The sequence below is a fragment of the Bos mutus genome, chromosome 4, assembly GCF_027580195.1.
Source record: "Bos mutus isolate GX-2022 chromosome 4, NWIPB_WYAK_1.1, whole genome shotgun sequence".
NCBI lineage: Eukaryota > Metazoa > Chordata > Mammalia > Artiodactyla > Bovidae > Bos > Bos mutus.
In genome coordinates this window covers 32659815-32680432 of record NC_091620.1, presented here as the reverse complement: position 1 = coordinate 32680432, position 20618 = coordinate 32659815, and the positions used below count along the sequence as shown (strand labels likewise).

The 20618-nt window shown below is 36.9% G+C and overlaps 1 protein-coding gene across 2 annotated transcripts in view; it reads left to right on the top strand.

The window, feature by feature from the left end:
• PTPRZ1 (protein tyrosine phosphatase receptor type Z1) overlaps positions 1 to 20618 on the top strand; it is a 208595-nt gene that overhangs the window by 152510 nt on the left and 35467 nt on the right. Inside the window, exons 12-14 of one of the 2 annotated variants that reach the window (XM_070368777.1) lie at positions 303 to 305; positions 2786 to 6365; positions 11110 to 11254. In XM_070368777.1, coding sequence (XP_070224878.1) covers positions 303 to 305; positions 2786 to 6365; positions 11110 to 11254 — 3728 coding nt within the window. The remainder of the gene's footprint in view (positions 1 to 302; positions 306 to 2785; positions 6366 to 11109; positions 11255 to 20618) is intronic. The other variant, XM_070368778.1, reaches the window with a different exon arrangement.

The window sequence follows — 20618 nt, the reverse complement described above, 5'->3', positions numbered from 1 at the left end:
TTGTTTTTTCATATATATATATAAAGTAATCATAGAACATGAATCTTATGTTCTTCTTGAAACGTTGACATGAGACAGTATGACCCCATAGAAATGTATAAGACTTAGTTGGCTGGATTAATGAAAGGTCCATCACCTTCTTCAGATTCTAAGAATCTCACAGTGATGAAAGAGAAATTTGTGTTTCGTGTGTGTATAGTTTTTATTCCCCAAAAATGTAACAGAATAAAGGGTGATTGGCATTATGTTTTAAGAACAATGTTATAGAAGTCTACATAGCTTATAGTAGGAGGATGATAAAGGAGGTTTGTGTGGGATAATAAGCAAAGAGGAAGAGAAGCAATGGTATGTGGAATTTGAAAGAAATTGTCAGATCAGGGACTTCTAGTCTCTGGTCGTCCAGTGGTTGAGACTTCGCGCTTCCAATGCAGGGGGCATGGATTCAATTCCTGGCCAGGGAACTAAGATCCCACATGCTGCACAATGAAGCAAAAAAAAAAAAAAACTTACCAAAAAATAAAAGTTCTAAAGAAAAGAAATTGTCAGAGGATATAGAGAAGATAGATGACATGTGTTTTGGGAACTTTACTGTGAAGAAAAGGGGAGAGGTAAAATGAATACTAGGCGTTGAATAGGAGATTTTCCATTATGCTCGTTTTAAATAGGAGTGATCTGGGTTTTAGCTGGTAAGAGTGATCCATTTAAGAAAGCAAAATTGAAAATACAAAGTGGAGGGAAATAGTTGTGTTTAATTCCTGAGAGGATGATAGAGAATGGATTTGAACACAAATGCAGAAATTAGAAAGGAAGTAGAACAACAACTCTGTTACAACAGGATGAGAAGAGCGGAGGTCGATTTGGTTGGTCCTGGTGGGTTTTGATGTTTTAATGCTAGTAAGAGTTGAGTTTTTGTCTGGTGGCTTCTACTGCCTCTGTAATCAGGAAAACCATCTGCTGAGAATGAGGAGAGAAGAAAATGGAGGTTTGAATAGAGCAGAGCAAATTTTAATAGAGCAAATAGAGCAAAGTTTAAATGTCTTGGTAGAGGGTAAGAGTGTGGTGTGATACCAGAAAACTGGCAAGTATCCAGATTTAGAAAAGTGAGAAAGAATTCAGAAACTACATATTGCTAAGGTTAACACTGATCTTCACCAAAACTGTATCAAATTATAAAGCAAATGTTTGTAAGAACTTCTAAGGAAAGAAGAGTGTTTTCCACCAAGAGTGAGCCGAGGCAAACTGTTCTTACTTCCTTTTGCATGAAGTTTTGGGGCTTGAAGATGAGAAGAATATTTATTCAGGAAGTTATGTGGTAAAATCTTCTAGTTGTCCTTGTGAACATGGCATCAATCAGAATGCAAAATTTTATCAAGGAATACTACTAGGGAGGAAATGGATCTGGAGAATCTAAGAGAATATCCATTTTAGCATTAATACAATCCAGAGCATTAAGGCTGACTCACTTCTCAGGATTGTCGCATATGCCTTAAGATTAAAAAACCACTTTAAACCAACTGAATAATTAAGCTGTAGATAACAATGCAGTCATTAAGCTTGAAATCTTCTGTTTCATACATGTAGCTTTCTGTGTGTCTGAGACAAAAGCTCATGAGCACACATGGCTTAAGATTCAGATTCTTTCTACTGATATTGGTCAGGTTCTCACTGACCAATTTGTACTTGGTCATTTTTTTCTTTTTTTCAAGGAGCGTGACCTTAAAAGATCTAATAGACGACAGTGCTATGAAACTGACAAATTCATGTCCCAAGTGAACAAAAAATATCATATCTTAATATGTTTGGCAATTCAATGTTTTAAACATATGATTTAGACATATTATAATATATACAGTTTAAATAAAAAGAGACCATGGATTTTGGTTAACCTCTAGCCAGATCACTCCTGGGCCATCATAGTAACTAAGTGCTCATGAGTCACCTGAGTGGTATTTCTAAAGGAAACACAAAATTAAATGACTAGAACTAGGCCCATATTTTGACCAGTCGTTAAAAATGTCTGCCTAGGTTTAAGATGAACTCCTAGGGAAAAGTATTTAAAACAAAAACGAACAAAGCCAAAAACCTCTTCCAGTCTTAAACTTTCCTGTTAGGATAGCTTTAAAATTGTGATGTATTCTGAATACATACAAATAGTCTGAATATACAACTACTTTGATCTTTGAAATAAGTTGTTTTATTGCCATTTTACAAGAAGCTAATTATTATTTAGCTTGTGGCCAGATGAACTAAACAGAGAAATATAAACACAAGAAAATAAATGCCATGTTAAATAACACTCTCAGTAAGTAAATACCACTACACTGTGTCTCCTTTTCAAAGCTGTGATATCTATTAATTACTTCCATAAAGTAAAATTTTAAGAAGCAGCCATAAGATATTTTCGTTGAGTTGAATTACTGTCCCTCAAGTGTGGATAATACTGGTTACAAGATAGAGGCGTGTCTTCTAGAGGGGTGGTGCTTTATGAGAAGTTTCCAAAATCCCACGAGTGAAGAATCACAGTATAATGCAGTTTAAGATATTATTAAGATTTCATGGAAAAGGAAATGGCAACCCACTCCAATATTCTTGTCTGGAAAAGTCCATGGACAGAGGAGCCTGGAGGGCTGCAGTCCATGGGGTTACATGACTGAGCACGCGTGCATGAGAAGGGTGGAGGGAGATGGGTTGGTAGCAATACACTGGTAGAACTAAAAAAAAAAAAAAAAAAATCACTTTTCTCTAATTTCCTTATATCCCATTAAATCTTACTTGCTTTTCAAAGGAAGAAGAGGGAAAGGACATGGAAGGAGACACTGCTGTGAATCCTGGTAGAGACGGTGCCACAAACCAGATTAGGAGAAAGGAACCTCAGATTCCTACCACAACAAATTACAACCGAGTGGGGACCAAATACAACGAGGCTAAGACTAACCGCTCCCCAGCAAGAGGAAGCGAGTTCTCTGGAAAGAGTGATATTCCCAACATATCTTTAGATTCCACTTCCCAGCCGGTCACTGAATTAGACCCAGAAAAAGACGTTCCTTCGACTTCACAGACTGTGACCCAGCCTCCCCCTCTCACTCTGGCAGGCACTTCAGCCTCTTCAAGTGACGACTCTAAAACCATTCTCCGATTTCCACAGATGAACTTGTCCGGGACGGTGGAATATTCAGATACAGTTTCTACGACGGAATCGCAAGAGGTATCTACTGATATCAGTGAGGAAGAGAGTTTATTGACCAGTTTCAAGCTCGATCCAGGAGCCGATGATTCTTCCGGCTCCAGTCCCGCAACTTCCGCTGTGCCATTCGTCTCTGAGAACACACCCCATGGCGGTGTATTTCCTTCAGAAAACCCAGAGGTCGTCACATACGATGTCTTTATCCCAGAATCTGCGAGAAATGCTTCAGAAGATTCAGCCTCCTCAGGTTCGGAAGAATCTCTCAAGGATCCTTCCGTTGATGGAAATGTGTGGTTTCCTAGTACGACAGACGTGACGACACTGCCCGATGTCGGGTCAGGTAGAGAGAGCCTTCTCCAGACTAATTACACCGACGTGGATAGTGACGAATCTGAGAAGACAACAGAATCCTCTCCTCCAGGCCCACTGCTGTCACAGGGTCCCTCGGTCTCAGATGTGCGAATGCCACAGTATTCTACCTTTGCGTACTTTCCCACTGAGGTGACACCTCACGCTTTTACTCCGTCCTCCGGACAACACCATTCGGTCCCCACCGTCAACGTGGTACACGCGCAGACAACTCAACCAGTGTACAATGGTGAGGCATCTCTCCAACCTTCCTACAGTAGTGAAGTCTTTCCTCTAGTCACCCCCTTGTTGCTTGACAACCAGACCCTCAACACTACCCCTGCTGCTTCAAGTAGTGATCGGGCCTTGCATGCTACACCTGTATTTCCCAGTGTCGGTGTGTCAGTCGAATCCATCCTGTCTTCCTATGATGGTGCGCCTTTGCTCCCATTTTCCTCCGCTTCCTCCAGTAGTGAATTGCTTCACCGTGTGTATACGATCTCTCAGATCCTTCCGCAAGTTACTGCAGCTCTTGAGAGCGATCAGGGGTCCCTGCATGTTTCTCTGCCGGTGGCTGGGGGTGATTTGCTGTTAGAGCCCAGCCTTGCTCCGTATTCTGATGCCGTGTCGCATCAGATCACCACGCGTGCTGCTTCGGAGACCTTGGAATTTGGTGCTAGCAAGCCTGCTGTTCTTTATCAAACGCTTGTGTTTTCTCCAGCTGAAGCATCCAGCAGTGATGTCATGATGCATGCACGTTCTTCAGGGCCTGAACCTTCTTATGCCTTAACTAATGAGGAGGGCTCCCAACACCTCTTCAGGGTTTCTGACAGTTCTGCGGTACCTGGGCGTGATTCTGTTCAGGGTTCCTTATCTAGCAGTCCTAGTCACCACCTACCGATGCCCGAGTCTCCCTTAGTAACCCCAAGCGCATTGTTGCTGCAGCCCACTCAGGGGCTCTCTGGTGATGGGGAGTGGTCTGGAGCCTCCTCTGATAGTGAATTTTTTGTGCCTGACACAGACGGTCTGACAGCCCTTAACATATCTTCACCCGTTTCTGTAGCTGAATTTACATATCCAACCTCTATGTCTGGTGACGATAACAAGCTACTTTCTAAAAGTGACAGAATACACGGAGAGGAGACAGAACGGCACATTTCTTCTTTCAGTGACCTGGTTTACCCCTCTGAAAGCACAGTCATGCCTGACCCATATGATCGTGTAAATACATTGAATGCCTCTTTACAAGAATCCTCTGCCTCCACTTCTAGCCCAGAGGGCATCCTCCCAGAGCTTCTTGCTTTTACTGCCACTAAGGTTTATGATCATGAGATTAGTCAAATTCCAGAAAATAACTTTCCAGTTCAGTCTTCACACGCTGTATCTCAAGCATTTGGTGACACTTCACTTAAACCTGCGCTTAGTGCACACTCAGAGCCAGCATCCTCTGACCCTACTTCTAGTGAAATGTTATCTCCTTCAACTCAGCTCTTAGTTTATGAGCCCTCAGCTTCTTTTAGTACTGAAGTATTGCTGCAACCTTCCTTTCAGGCTTCTGGTGTTGACTTGTTGCTTAAAACTGCTCTGCCAGCTGTGCCTAGTGACCCAATAGTGGTTGAAACCCCCAAGGTCGATCACATTAGTTCTACAGTACCACATCTCATGGCATCCAGTGCCGCTTCAAGGGAAAATACGCTGCACTCTCCATCTGTACCAATCTCTGATGTATCATCTACTCCTAATACGCATGTTGCTTCACTTCAAGTTTTAACCATTTCTTATGCAAGTGAGAAATATTCTGAACCACTTTTGCATAAAAGCGAAAGTTCCCACCAAACAGTACCTTCATTGTACAGTAATGATGAGTTGTTCCAAACTGCCAATTTGGAGCTTAACCAGGCCTTTCCTCCAGAAGGAAGGCATGCATTTGCTACTCCTGTTTTATCAGTTGCACCACCAGATACGCTTATAAATAAGCTTGTTTATTCTGATGAAGTCTTCACCTCCACCAAGGGCCCTGTCACCGATGAGGTATTGGCTGGTATTCCTACAGTTGTTTCTGATCCAGTTGTAACTGCTGATCCTTCTGTCCCTTTAGGAAATGTGTATGTTTCCATTTCAGCCATTTCTCCCAACAAGGATGGTTCTGTAACCACAACCAAGTTGCTGTTTCCTTCCAGAACAACTTCTGAGCCAATTCAAAGTGCCCGATCTGATGCCAATTTGGTGGGTGGTGGTGACAATGGTGATATTGATGATTACGGTGATGATGATTATGATGACAGAGATAAGGATGGCTTATCCATCAATAGGTGTATGTCATGCTTCTCCTATAGAGAATCACAGGAAAAGGTGATGAATGAATCAGACACCCAGCAGAACAGTTCTGTGGATCAGAATAACCCAATCTCATATGCACTATCTCAGAATTCTGAAGAAGGAAATAGAATCACAGGTGTCATATCAGACGATCAGACTGATATGGACAGAAGTCCTGATAAATCACCACCAACAAATGTGCCACCCCAGAAGCGCAATGATGGAAAACAGGAAAATGATGTTCAGACTCACAGTACCCTGCTTCCTTTCAGTCCAGAATCTAACGCTTGGGCAGTTCTTACCAGTGATGAAGAGAGTGGATCAGGGCAAGGTGCCTCAGATAGCCTTAATGATAATGAGACTTCCACAGATTTCAGTTTTCCTGATATTAATGAAAAAGATGGTGATGGGGTACTGGAAACAGGTGACTCAGAAATAACTCCTGGATCCCCACAGTCCTCAACACCGACTATTACTAGCGGGCATTCAGAAGTGTTCAACATTTCAGAGGCAGGTTAGTTACGAATCCAAAGGATAGATTGAGGTGTGATGGCTTTCTGCCTCAAAAAAAAAAAAAGAAAAATCTTGGAAAGAGGTATTTGGTAAAATGGCCATCGTTTTTAAAAGTCAGGATATTTATAAATCAATTTACAGGTTTTAAAATTTGATTTTTTTCATTATTTCAAAGAAATACTGAATGTGTTTTTATCCTTAGATTAACTCTCTCCAAAACAGATAAGATGATTTCTATTGTCAATTCTTTCATATTCCACAAGATGCCTGTTATATGTGAGAGCAATTATGTGTATATAATACATTTTTAGTACACTGCTTTTTAAATAATAGATTGGAGTGTATTTTGGATGATTTTAGTTTTGATATTTATGCGTATTCTAAATTACATTGCCAACTAAATATCGAATTACAAACTCTGATATAATACGACATATGTGTCTCTCTCTGACCCACTCAGTGGAAAGCAATTAGATATTTTGGACATCCACATCAGATTGGGGACTTTAGAAAAAAGTTCTATTGCTATGTTTTGAAAGTTTAATGGTAAGATATTTTTTTAAGATTTAATTTTTAAAGAATGTCTCTTTGATTACCTTAACATTGCCTAAAGAGGGCAGTGTGAACTAACAAAATACCTTCTACTTTATACTTGTTGTTACATACCTTTCTAAGAAGTTAGATAATGGCCATTAATATGCATAATATGTATAGGTATTGTATGACAAGGTGTACAACACAAGAACATTTTCTGTAGAAATGCATTTCATTTGTTAATGTATTTTATGCAAACTAATTTATAGCCAGATGTTTCTTCCAGCAGATTGCTTGCAGTATATATAATACAGATGTTTGCTTTAGATGCCGGGGGGTGGCGGGGGGCGGTGCAGAAAGGGGAAATTCAGTGCCATTAAGAATATGAAATACTAGATAATTTCATTGCCTTGATCTTAAGTTTTATAATTTGCTTTTACTATATTTTAAGGCATCTTTTTAAATAAACAATGAAAAATATTTAAATCTCAACAGTGAGTCAAAAAATAAAGTAACATCTTGCACTATTATTTTGTAAAAGTAGGTATTTAAAATCCAGAACATAGATACCAGTCTTATTAGGATAGTTTTCCTCTTTGTTATTTCCTTTCCTTGAATGAGTTATGTACTTTTCCTTCAGTGCAGCAGCAATTAAAAGCGTGTACATTTTGATAGAGAAGTTTCTTTACATTCTGATTTGATACCTACTTAGCATTGCATTCCAGTTTTCAACACTTAAACTCTGTTATGTGAAAATAAGTATAATACATGGGTCACCATATTCATTAGTATTGCCTTATATATGAATTGTTATCCGGCTTCAATTATAGTTCTTTTGGTTTTTTAATTTTTATTAGATTGATTTAAAAAGAAAACATCAGGAATGCATCCATTTTTCTATCTTATTTTATAGTGACATCATCTATATGTTATTGCTAGATTATCTGTTATGAAAAGACTATATACTATAAAATGTCAAACCTGAAATTACTGACTAAAATTACTGTATTTTCTCTTCAATGCACTAATTAGATTTATTTAATTTGAGGATGTTTTCCTACTGATGAGGAGAAAACAATATGAATATAACATCTAACAGCATCAAGTAATGTAATTGATGACATAAATAAGATCATATAGGGGAAAATTCTTGCCTGTTTTTAAAACATATCTAAAAAATCATATGTAGTTTGTCTTATCCAATAATTGAAAATGCCTCTCTATCAAATGCATATAGACTAATTCTGAAACTTACCATTTTATTACCTATTTTTTAGAATGTAGAATAATTTATAAGACATGCTCCTCAAAATAATATAGATAAGACAGATATTAGTACCTGCAACTTATGAATGCATAGACTGAGTCCTAAAGATACTAGACTGCTTGATCAAGGTCACACAGGAAGTTAATAAAAAAAACTAAGACTGGAAACATGTGTCATTGGTGTCTGTCTCTTAGAGACTACATTTTCATGATTGAGAACAGTAGAATATATATAAATATAAATAATGCTTAATTTGTAAACCAATATTATTCTTATTTATTTCCTAATCATTAGCACATTCTTGCCTTATTATTTAGGTAACTCATATATACTATGGAGCCATATCCAAACATATTTTAGTGTCAACTAATGAATATAAAAAGCAGTATAACTAGTTGCTCTTCATTATAGTATACAAAGCAGCCAGTTGATTGTTTTTACTTTCATGTGGTAGCTCATATAAAATATTTAGGTTTCATTATATGTAATTATCTTGGCTTTATCATTCCAATTCCCTAATTAAAAGGTTTGTTTTAAAATCAGACATCCCAGAGAACTTATGAGTAAAGTCTACATACAAGATTCTGAGTGTGTGCATGTGTGTGTATAATGCATGTATATAGTATGCATGACATATATATATATTGTGATTTGTTACATATTTCATGTGTTATATATCTGACATATGTATCACATATTTGATCAGACATATCTCATATATATGTATGTACATACATCTATATAAATGAGATATGTACACATCTAAATACATATATATACACACATATAGCTATGTGCCTACTGCAATGAATATTTGTGGTCGTTGAAGACTAGTGAAATTATATAAACTCACTTTGTATGTAAGTTAATGTACATCATTGGTTCTTAAACTTTAATGTGGATCAGAATCACCCAGAGGGTTTGTTAAAACATCGATTGCTGAGTTTTACCTACAGAGTCTCTTTTTCAGTAGATTTGGGATGGTTGAAGAAGGGCCCTAAATATACATTTCTAACAAGTTTCAGGTGATGCCGATGCCACTATTCTGGGGGACCTACTTCAAGAATGACTGAAATAGATAATAATACTAACCTTCCTTTGTAATTTCTAGGTACCAGAGACTTTGCTAAGTGGATTATTTCCTTTATTAACCACAAACTATTTCTATTGTAACAATAGGAAAAAAATGGGAAGACAATTGTGTATGAAACAAAATGCTTTCCTAAATTTCATAAAGCAATACCAGTGCATTCAAACTTAGGCTTCTGAATAAGTCTCCCCACAGTAGGTAATGACCAGAGTGTATGGTTAATGTAATAGAAGGTGAAGTTTAGCCTTCTCTCATAAGAATATTAACTACAGCTCAAGGATCAACTGACTTACAATATTCCCACTTTTTAAACAGTTTCATTATTTCCAGTCACAACTTTGAATTCCATTTTTTTCTCACAAATGCTTCTGTAATTATAAAAATACACATCTTGGAATATTTGGTTGCCACTTATAATCCTTTGATGCATTTCCTATATGTGGATTAAATTCTTGACCCTTTCTGCATCACCTGTCTTTACAGAAGGAGTCTATCGTTTTAACTCTCAAGTTCTCTCCAGTTAGACATATTTCAGTGCTCTATTTATGAATCTGTGACTGTCAAATTTATCCTCAGATATTTTCCATTAAATTGATAGTATTTTCAATTAAATTAATGCCCATTGTCTATCACTAAGAGTATGGTACTTAGTATACCAAGGTACTTTTATACCAGATGTACCATATATGTTGGAAGCAAGGTAGACTCTGATGAGGAATTTAAACTTAATTACTCCAGAGATCCTACAGGTGGACAGGATAAGGACTGTTAGTTTGTAGCGGTGTCAGCTTGTTGTAGCATCCTGTTAGGGTTCTGATGTACAATCATCTTGGTTTCCCACTGCACATACCTCAAAGTAGAAGGGAGGAATTGTGACTGGTCACTGACACTCTGAAGTTCTAAAACGTTTTTTAACAACTTAGAAAGATAGCTTTGTTTGCAGTGATTTTAAAGTTCTAGAACAAAAATGTACCTGATTTGTCACAAAAAAATAGTTATTTGCTATCTTCTAAAATAACCCAAGGACAGAATTTAGACTTTTTCATAATTTACACTTGTGTATTTAAAAAGAATGCCTTAGATCTGTGCATTCCTTCAATTCACATGCAAAAGTATTTTTATTTTTGATAGAAAAAAACAGTTGGCAATAAGGGAATTCAAAATGTCTAAATTTTAAATAGTTTGCTGGATTGAAGGGTTATCTTAATGTAAGAAGAGTTATCCTAAGAGTCTCTCTTTATTAAATTATTAATTGCTCCTAATTATTTACCTAACTGTGGGATGAAAAATATTTCCACTACAATTCATTTTGGGAAATCAAGATTATATATGGTGATTCAGTAAGTAGCATTGTTTTTCTGGATCATTTTTATTAAAAAACTGAATAGTTTTTATTTTAATACTTTAGTTTCCTTTCACAAGCTTTTCAAGGCAATATTTTGCTTCCTGGTTACCAGTCTTTGCTGGATATTATAGTTCCTGAGCTCTGATAGCCTGCCTTCCTTTTTTTCTCTTTTTCTATGAGCTTGTTTGTTTGTGAAGTGTAATTGATCTGTAACACCAGGTTAGTCCTTGCTGCACAGCATAGTGATTCGATACCTCTGAACATTTCAAATTGATCACCACAATAAGTCTATTACCATAAAGATATTGCATAATTATTGACTAAATTCCCCACACAGTATATTTCACACCTATGACTCATTTATTTTGTAACTGCCTTACTTTTAAGCTTTGGGTCAGAGAAATTTTAAAGGTAAGCAACAGCAAGAAGATTGCAGTTATTCGGTTGAAAAATGTTGTGCTTTTTCCTCAAGCTTAAATATCAACTTTCTCAATTTTCTCCGACTACAGAGGCCAGTAATAGTAGCCATGAGTCTCGTATTGGTCTAGCTGAGGGGCTGGAATCCGAGAAGAAGGCAGTTATACCCCTTGTGATCGTGTCGGCCCTGACTTTTATCTGTCTAGTGGTTCTTGTGGGTATTCTCATCTACTGGAGGTAAGTTAAATGTTTTGGATGTGTATTTCATAGAGCTCAGATTTTACTTTTGTTTTACCTGAATGTTCTGCAAAACATACTCAAAATTCACTGTACTTGAGAGCTACCACTAATTTATCCAGGTAACTCTGAGTAAGAAGATTTGTGAATCCAAAGACATAATAATAAAAGATCTGACTATTCTTCACACTTCTGTCAAACAATTAAAGGTAAAATGGAGGAACTTTGACTTCAGTTAATATTTAATACAGTATTTTGACAGTTTTACCTTCATGTTAATCTAATGAACATTCTGATGTTACCATAGCATCTAAGGTTCTCAGTTAAATGCTTGAGCTTTTATAACTTTAAAAGTTATTATTTTGGAAAACATCGTTTTTGATATAGTGAAAAATATTTTTATAGCAGTGGATTTTGTACAAGATACATATCAACTGCATGCTAATACAAAAAATGATAACCCATACACAAAAGTACAAATCAAGCATTAAAATAGAATGCAATTTGAAGATAAAGTAAATGACTATATTAACAGGAATGGGATTTTAAAATTCATTATTGTTTGCCTTGAAGATGAGATATAGCTTCATTCTTATCAATAACCTATTGAAACTTTTAAACGGCAAGGAACAGTGCACCTGACATAAACTTCTGATCCTATAGCAAATGGAACACAGTGCAAATTTATGTTTACTAGGGATGTAATACAAATCAGTATAACTGCTATAACCGTGTCTGTTGGAAAGCAAGGACTTTATGATGATATAAGGAAACCTATCTAAACCAAGAAAGGGCATAACTTAGTACTTTATCCTTTTGTTTTAAAAGAGGGTTTTGTTCAGAAGATTTATACTCCATTTCCTTTTGTTTAGCAACATCCGTCTATAAGTTTATCATCACCACTCTTTGTGTTATTCCAAAATATCTTTTCTCAGTTTATTAAAAAATATTTAATATGTTTATTGACTGTTTCCCATGTGCTTAGTATTGGGTGAAATACTGTGGGAGCGTATGAAAAAAGGAATGAATGGAGAGTCACCACTGTCAAGATGTTTATGCTTATTGAAGAGAAAGAGTTTTCAGTGAAAAATGTGTAAAATATTACACAGAAGTGTATGCATGGCAGCTTAAATCTCTCTTCTTTTAATGTAAATTTATTTATTTTAATTGGAGGCTAATTACTTGAAATATTGTGTTGGTTTTGCCATACATCAACATGAATCCACCATGGGTGTACACGTGTTCCCCATCCTGAACCCCCCTCCCACCTCCCTCCCTCTGGGTCATCCCAGTGCACCAGCCCCAAGCATCCTGTATCATGCATAGAACCTGGACTGGCGATTCATTTCATATATGATATTATACATGTTTCAATGCCATTCTCCCAAATCATCCTGCCCTCTCCTTCTCCCACAGAGTCCAAAAGACTGTTCTATACATCTGTGTCTCTTTTGCTGTCTCACATACAGGGTTATCATTACCATCTTTCTAAATTCCATATATATGCATTAGTATACTGTATTGGTGTTTTTCTTTCTGGCTTACTTCACTCTGTATAATAGGCTCCAGTTTCATCCACCTCATTAGAACTGATTCAAATGTATTCTTTTTAATGGCTGAGTAATACTCCATTGTGTATATGTACCACAGCTTTCTTATCCATTCATCTGCTGATGGACATCTAGGTTCCATGTCCTGGCTATTATAAACAGTGCTGCGATGAACATTGGGGTACATGTGTCTCTTTCAATTCTGGTTTCCTCAGTGTGTATGCCCAGAAGTGGGATTGCTGGGTCGTATGGCAGTTCTATTTCCAGTTTTTTAAGGAATCTCCACACTGTTCTCCATAGTGGCTGAACTATTTTGCATTCCCACCAACAGTGTAAGATGGCTCCCTTTTCTCCACATCCTCTCCAGCATTTATTGCTTGTAGACTTGTGGATAGCAGCCATTCTGACTGGCATGAAATGGTACCTCACTGTGATTTTGATTTGCATTTCTCTGATAATGAGTGATGTTGAGCATCTTTTCATGTGTTTGTTAGCCATCTGTATGTCTTATTTGGAGAAATGTCTGTTTAGTTCTTTGGCCTATTTTTTGATTGGGTCGTTTATTTTTCTGGAATTGAGCTGCAGGAGTTGTTTGTATATTTTTGAGATTAGTTCTTTGTCAGTTGCTTCATTTGCTATTATTTTCTCCCATTCTGAAGGCTGTCTTTTCACCTTGCTTATAGTTTCCTTTGTTGTGCAGAAGCTTTTAATTTTACTTAGGTCCTTTTTGTTTATTTTTGCTTTTATTTCCAATATTCTGGGAGGTAGGTCATAGAGGATCCTGCTGTGGTTTATGTCGGAGAGTGTTTTGCCTATGTTCTCCTCTAGGAGTTTTATTGTTTCTAGTCTATCATTTAGATCTTTAATCCATTTTGAGTTTATTTTTGTGTATGGTGTTAGAAAGTGTTCTAGTTTCATTCTTTTACAAGTGGTTGACCAGTTTTCCCAGCACCACTTGTTAAAGAGATTGTCTTTTCTCCATTGTATATTCTTGCCTCCTTTGTCAAAGATAAGGTGTCCATAGGTACGTGGATTTATCTCTGGGCTTTCTATTTTGTTCCATTGATCTATATTTCTGTCTTTGTGCCAGTACCATACTGTCTTGATCGCTGAAGTCAGGCAGGTTGATTCCTCTAGTTCCATTCTTTCTCAAGATTGCTTTGGCTATTCGAGGTTTTTTGTATTTCCATACAAATTGTGAAATTATTTGTTCTAGCTCTGTGAAAAATACCGTTGGTAGCTTGATAGGGATTGCATTGAATCTATAGATTGCTTTGGGTAGTATACTCATTTTCTCTATACTGATTCTTCCAATCCATGAACACGGTATATTTCTCCGTCTATTAGTGTCCTCTTTTGGAGAAGGCAATGGCACCCCACTCCAGTACTCTTGCCTGGAAAATCCCATGGATGGAGGAGCCTGGTGGGCTGCAGCCCATGGGGTCGCTAAGAGTTGGCACGACTGAGCGACTTCACTTTCACTTTTCACTTTCATGCATTGGAGAAGGAAATGGCAACCCACTCCAGTGTTCTTGCCTGGAGAATCCCAGGGACGGGGGAGCCTGATGGGCTGCCATCTGTGGGATTGCACAGAGTCGGACACGACTGAAGCAACTTAGCAGCAGCAGCAGCAGTGTCCTCTTTGATTTCTTTCACCAGTGTTTTATAGTTTTCTATATATAGGTCTTTAGTTTCTTTAGGTAGATATATTCCTAAGTATTTTATTCTTTTCGTTGCAATGGTGAATGGAATTGTTTCCTTAATTTCTCTTTCTATTTTCTCATTATTAGTGTATAGGAATGCAAGGAATTTCTGTGTGTCAATTTTATATCCTGCAACTTTACTGTATTCATTGATTAGCTCTAGTAATTTTCTGGTGGAGTCTTTAGGGTTTTCTAAGTAGAGGATCATGTCATCTGCAAACAGTGAGAGTTTTACTTCTTTTCCAATTTGGATTCCTTTTATTTCTTTTTCTGCTCTGATTGCTGTGGCCAAAACTTCCAAAACTATGTTGAATAGTAGTGGTGTAAGTGGGCACCCATGTCTTGTTCCTGACTTTAGGGGAAATGCTTTCAATTTTTCACCATTGAGGATAAAGTTTGGTGTGGGTTTGTCATGTATAGCTTTTATTATGTTGAGGTATGTTCCTTCTATTCCTGCTTTCTGGAGAGTTTTTATCATAAATGGATGTTGGATTTTGTCAAAGACTTTCTCTGCATCTATTGAGATGATCATATGGCTTTTATTTTTCAGTTTGTTAATGTGGTGTATTACATTGATTGATTTGCAGATATTGAAGAATTCTTGCATCCCTGGGATAAAGCCCACTTGGTCATAGTGTATGATCTTTTTAATGTGTTGTTAGATTCTGATTGCTAGAATTTTGTTAAGGATTTTTGCATCTATGTTCATCGGTGATATTGGCCTATAGTTTTCTTTTTTTGTGGCATCGTTGTCAGGTTTTGGTAGCTGAAATCTCTTAATGCTAAGAGTAGTCAGAGAAAAAAGGAGCTTGGTGGGCCAGAATGGACAGCATAAATGAGAAATGTTGAGCTTGAGCTGGATAGGATTCACAAAGAGGAACTAAAGGAGAAGGGTGTGCCAGGCAGGGTCCCCGCAGGTAGGAAGGCTGGAAAGGAGGGATGAGCTGTGTGTGTCTGAGACTGTGGGGTTGGATCATCTAGCTGCATGTGGTTGTATATTGGTTGACTAAGGTAGACTGTTTCCATGAGCAGCCATATTTCATATCTGACTTCTTTTGAAGAACAGAGTAGACTGCAGACTATAGCAAACAGATCATGCTTTTGTTATCATGAATGGATTAGGAGTCTGTTGTGTCCATAACATCATGCAAACAAAACTGCTTTCTTTAATGATTCCTGTAATCACCAGTGCCTTTTTTGACAGAAGATTTCATGTTTAGCAGAGTACCACCAGCACAGTACCTAATGCATAAATGTTTGCTCACCAAGAATTCATATTGCTTTCTTCTTACTCCCCACGGGACTTGTTGGCCAGACTTCTTACCAACACTGATGTCATGTTTGTTCAGATTACTGTTTTATATCTAAGCTGATTTTCCCTGCCAAGTCAATTTTTGAAGTTAATGGGAATTGAAGTTAGACAAACATAAAATAGGGTGGGAAATGAGATCATATTCTATTTCATAGTAAATAGTGTTAGAATAAATTTCAGTTAAAGTGTTAGATAGTTTATAGTTAAAAGGTTGAAGTAATTAGAATGAGTTTTTTAATCTGTTACTTAATATTCCAAGTTTATTTTCTACAAAATTGAAAATCAGTGCCTTATTTAATATGATTTGAGATTTCATGGTAAAGTCAAGTCTGGAGTGGTTTATATCTTTTGTTATTAGTAGGCCATTCCATCCATACTTATGTGGATAAAAAAAGATGAAATTATAAGTTGGAAAATACTAATTTGACCTTCCTCCATGAAATGTTTCTGTTCTCCTTACAAATAACACATATAATTTGAGTACAGAGTGTTAGTTTAAAATATGAACACTCTTAGAGTTTTATGTATATATTTTATATCTAATAATCAAACGTCCTGATAAAATTTGTTACTCTTACTTATCCATTTACAAATTTAACATAACTGTCCAACTCACGGCCATTTGAAGTTAATTCACTCCCAAATGTAACTTTTTACATCAGTGAGACAAATACACTAGGAGTACTATTTGCTAAACTACAAAATGACAATGGCAGTGCATTCTTCACAGTTTGTCTGAATTATTCACATCCAAGGGTAGCTGCATTTCTGAGCAACATGATTTCATTCACCAATATGGAAACATTTTAGACCTTTGTGCAAACTATAGCCTGTAGAAAGGTTTAAAAATCTAATGACATACCAGCAAGACTCTTAATACTAATAGTAACATTGTCCTTATAAGTTTTTCCAGTTTATATATTAAAACACTTCTCTAACCTAATTCTTTAGGAGAAAAAATAATCACAAATGGTATGGTAAATCCTCTCTTTTGCCTAATTTACTTAACTCAAAGTGGTCTCTTATGTTTGGTATAAACCTTAAGAGAAAGCATGCCATAGCAGGAAGGCAGAACAAATCAGAGGTGATAAAATCTGGGTCTCTTTTCCAGTTCTGCCCAACATTTATTATATAGCTTTGGGCAAGTCACCCATCTAGGAATTAGTGTCCTCTTTTTACTATTTGGGGGAGAGATTATCTTTTAGATTGGAGTCAGATTTTCTTCAGGGTTTCTGTGATGAGTACAGCATAATGAATATTGTTTCATATTTGTGTAAGGATCCAAAAACTGGAATAATAATTATACATTTCTAGCTTTTAATTCCAAATAATGTGATGAAAAGGTGTAAATTAAATAATCAGATTAACATTGATTGATAGGACCTATGTCTACAAGTTTAAAACAGTCATCACTTTTTTCTTCATGGCTGAGTGATAATTAGCAGGAGACGGAGTTACAAACACTTAGCACATAGACGTGAAGACACTCACTGCTGATACAGAACAGATGGACCATAGATACCAAATCTTGTCATACATTAAATAATATGCCTTGAAATTATTTTCCAGATGTTTTAAGGTATAATTTACATGAGCCAAATCATAAGTTTCCAAGACACAAAATTATTTCCATAAGAATAGCTTCAAAAAGTTCACTTTAAAGATGACAAAGAGAAAATTTTGGAGAGCTTTTTTTAGTAGTTAGAATATGAAAAATACCAAAAATGTGTTCAAATAAACAGCACTCCATCAAAAGCAATATAGAACAGAGTTTTCCATAGGCACCCTTATTCTGACTGCAGAGAGTGGGAAGAGAAGCAATATAATTTTTCTCTTGATATTAAATTTAAATTTGTGGGTCATTGGTAGCTACCATCCAGAATGGAGGACTCCAGTGCCACGCTACCTTTTATATAGAATGTCACCTCCTAGGTAAGACTGTACCATAAAGAGTTCCTAAGCCACATACAGATGCTCTTCATCCAGAATGAATCCTGTACTATTTTAATTGTTTCCTACTTTTAAGCTTATTGGTATGATTTATAAGATTCTTTTGTTACCTGTTAATACAAGTAACATTACTAGACCACTTATTTTCTAAAACCAACAAATGTTTGATTACATAGCTGAAAAGAGGAGCTGGAATTTACTACAAGGAATATTAGCAACATCTTAAACCTTGGTACTGATATGTCTTAATTTGCCTTTTCCCATTTTAAGAGATATTGCCTTCTTCCCATTCTCTCAGACACATCCTCCATCTAGGCATCCATCCATCCATCCATCCACCCATCAATCCATCCTTCTCTAGCTGTATATTCTACCTCTTCCTCCCAAATGTTTTGAAATTTTAAGTTAATCTCATTTGAGGCTCCGGTAGGCAAGAGAGTCTAGGATGCATCTGTATACATTATGGTTGGTGGAATTCTACTGGAAATTCTACTGTAAATCCATCTAATCATTCAACATTTAATACCTATTGCACTCCTGGCATTGTATTTAAAATTGGGTCTACATAAATCAAAAGACATGGCCCCATCTTTAAAAAATATATATAATGAGGATAAAGGCCCAAAACAAATATACTACAAAATGATTACTTTTACCACCAATTAATTAAAATATTTAAAATAAATTGAAGGTCATTCTTGGATTAATTAAGCATATTTTTCAAAGCAATCTTTTTAAACAAGAGTGTGAATGGACGTTTGTGTTCATTATAATAGAAACAGAAAGTGGAGTGCAAGAATCTGCTTGAGAAATGAGAGGCTGTTTCACAGAGAAGATGCCACTGAGCTGTCTTTTGAAAGGAAATATTTGCATGGCACATTAGTGACCGAGGCATTTTGGTCAAAAGAAGAACCATGTTTAAAGCAGGGAGAAGAAATAACTGAGTTAGAGCAGGCAAGACATGTTCAGTGATCTACAACATTTGTTATTGAACATAAACTTCAAGGAGAAAAGTCAAAAAAGGTTTGGACCACAGATAGGTAGGGTTTAGGTATTTAAAGATTTGGATACTACAATCTAAAAATCTGTAAGATAGAGCTAAAGCCAATATGTCAAAGTAAAAGGGAGATAGGTTTGAGGCTCAATATAAGAAAAATATCAACAGTAAGAGGCGTTACATTGGAACAGGAGGGTCTCCTCTTTGGGTACCATTTGGAGATACTTACAAGGGATTGATGTTCGGGTTAGTGTAAGAAATGTGTAGTAGCTAAAGATGATTCATAGAGAAGTAAGCTCCTTGTCACAGAAGGATTCAAACTGAATCCTTTTTATATGTCAGAGATGCTAGAGGAAGGACTCTGATATTAGCTGTGATATTGCACTAGGTCCCTTAAGGTATTAAATATTTTACAACTCTAAGATTCATTGAAAAATAAAGAAAAGCCCTTTCAGCTGGCTTTTGCAACCATATTTTAAAGGAATCAAAGAGATTTTTAATCCTGTGATCTTAAAAGCAAGTATCAAATCCAGTGTCTCCCTATCAGTGGGGCAGAAGATACTACATCTGTGGTTGCACAGATGACCCACACTTTCCTGAAGTTTCTGCTCCAGACTGGTGTCAGTTCTGCTCAGATGTGGATTTTCAATAGAAAAGAATCTTCATCTTGAGACCTGTGGCCCTCCTCTTTCCAGTTCTCATTACTCTGCCAGGCTTCTTCCACTCTTCAGGATATGAGCCTTGCTTGGGGCCTTTTTGCCCCACATCACAGTTGATGGTACATGCACTTGTCTTCCTCCTACATCACCTCTTCCCTGTCGAAGACATTCGTGTGTTCTGTCAATTATCTGTACTCTCACAGGTTTGATTATGATTATACTATCACAGCAGATAGCTATTTTTTTTTGCTGTGCACATCATTACCTTTGGATTTGTTTTTAAACTTGTGACATTAGAGTTATAAATAAACTATATAATTTTGTACTATTGATACCTATGGCAGTGAATTCATTGAACAAATATTCCAGGGCACCTATAACACGCCAGACATTATTATGAGGACTAACACTACATTAAGACCAAGTGTCTTGCCTTTTGTTGGGCTTCACAGGTTGCTCAGTGGTAAAGAATCTGCCTGCCAGTGCAGGAGACACAGGAGATGTGGCTTCAATCCTTGGGTCAGTAAGATCCCCTGGAGAAGGAAATGGCAAACCACTCCAGTATTCTTGCCTGGAAAATTCCATGAACAGAGGAGCCTGATGGGCCACAGGCCATAGGGCTGCAAAGAGTCAGACACGACTGAGCACGCACGTGGATCTTTGCTTTTGGGGGACTTAACATTCTGGTGAGGGAGGACCAACTAAAATTATGAACGATGAATAAACAAATGTATAAATAAAGTATTTCAGAGAGTGATAAGTGCCATAAAACAAGCAAAAAAGGGGTAGAATAGTGACTTAGCCAGAGGGGCTTATAGTTTTATTAATAGCTTAGGTGGTCAGAGGACTCTCAGAGGAAGTGGCATTTAAGCCAATGTGTAAGTGATGGGAAAGAGGCAAGTGGCCAGAGGGAACACCAAGAACCACGACCCTGGGATAATATTGCAGGACTTCTTGGAAAGAGAAAGGGATGACCAGTGGGTTAGAGCCTAGTGGTTGCAGAAGAAGTAATAAGAGATGAGACTGCTGGTGGGGATATGGAGGGGGAACCAGGTCACAGAGGGTCTAACCGCCCTTGCTGAAATAATGAATATCGTTCTTATTCCAGTGGGAAACCATTGAAGAATTTTATGCAGAGAACTGATTATTGAAAGAAAATATCACAATTGAAGTGTGTCATATAAGAACAAATG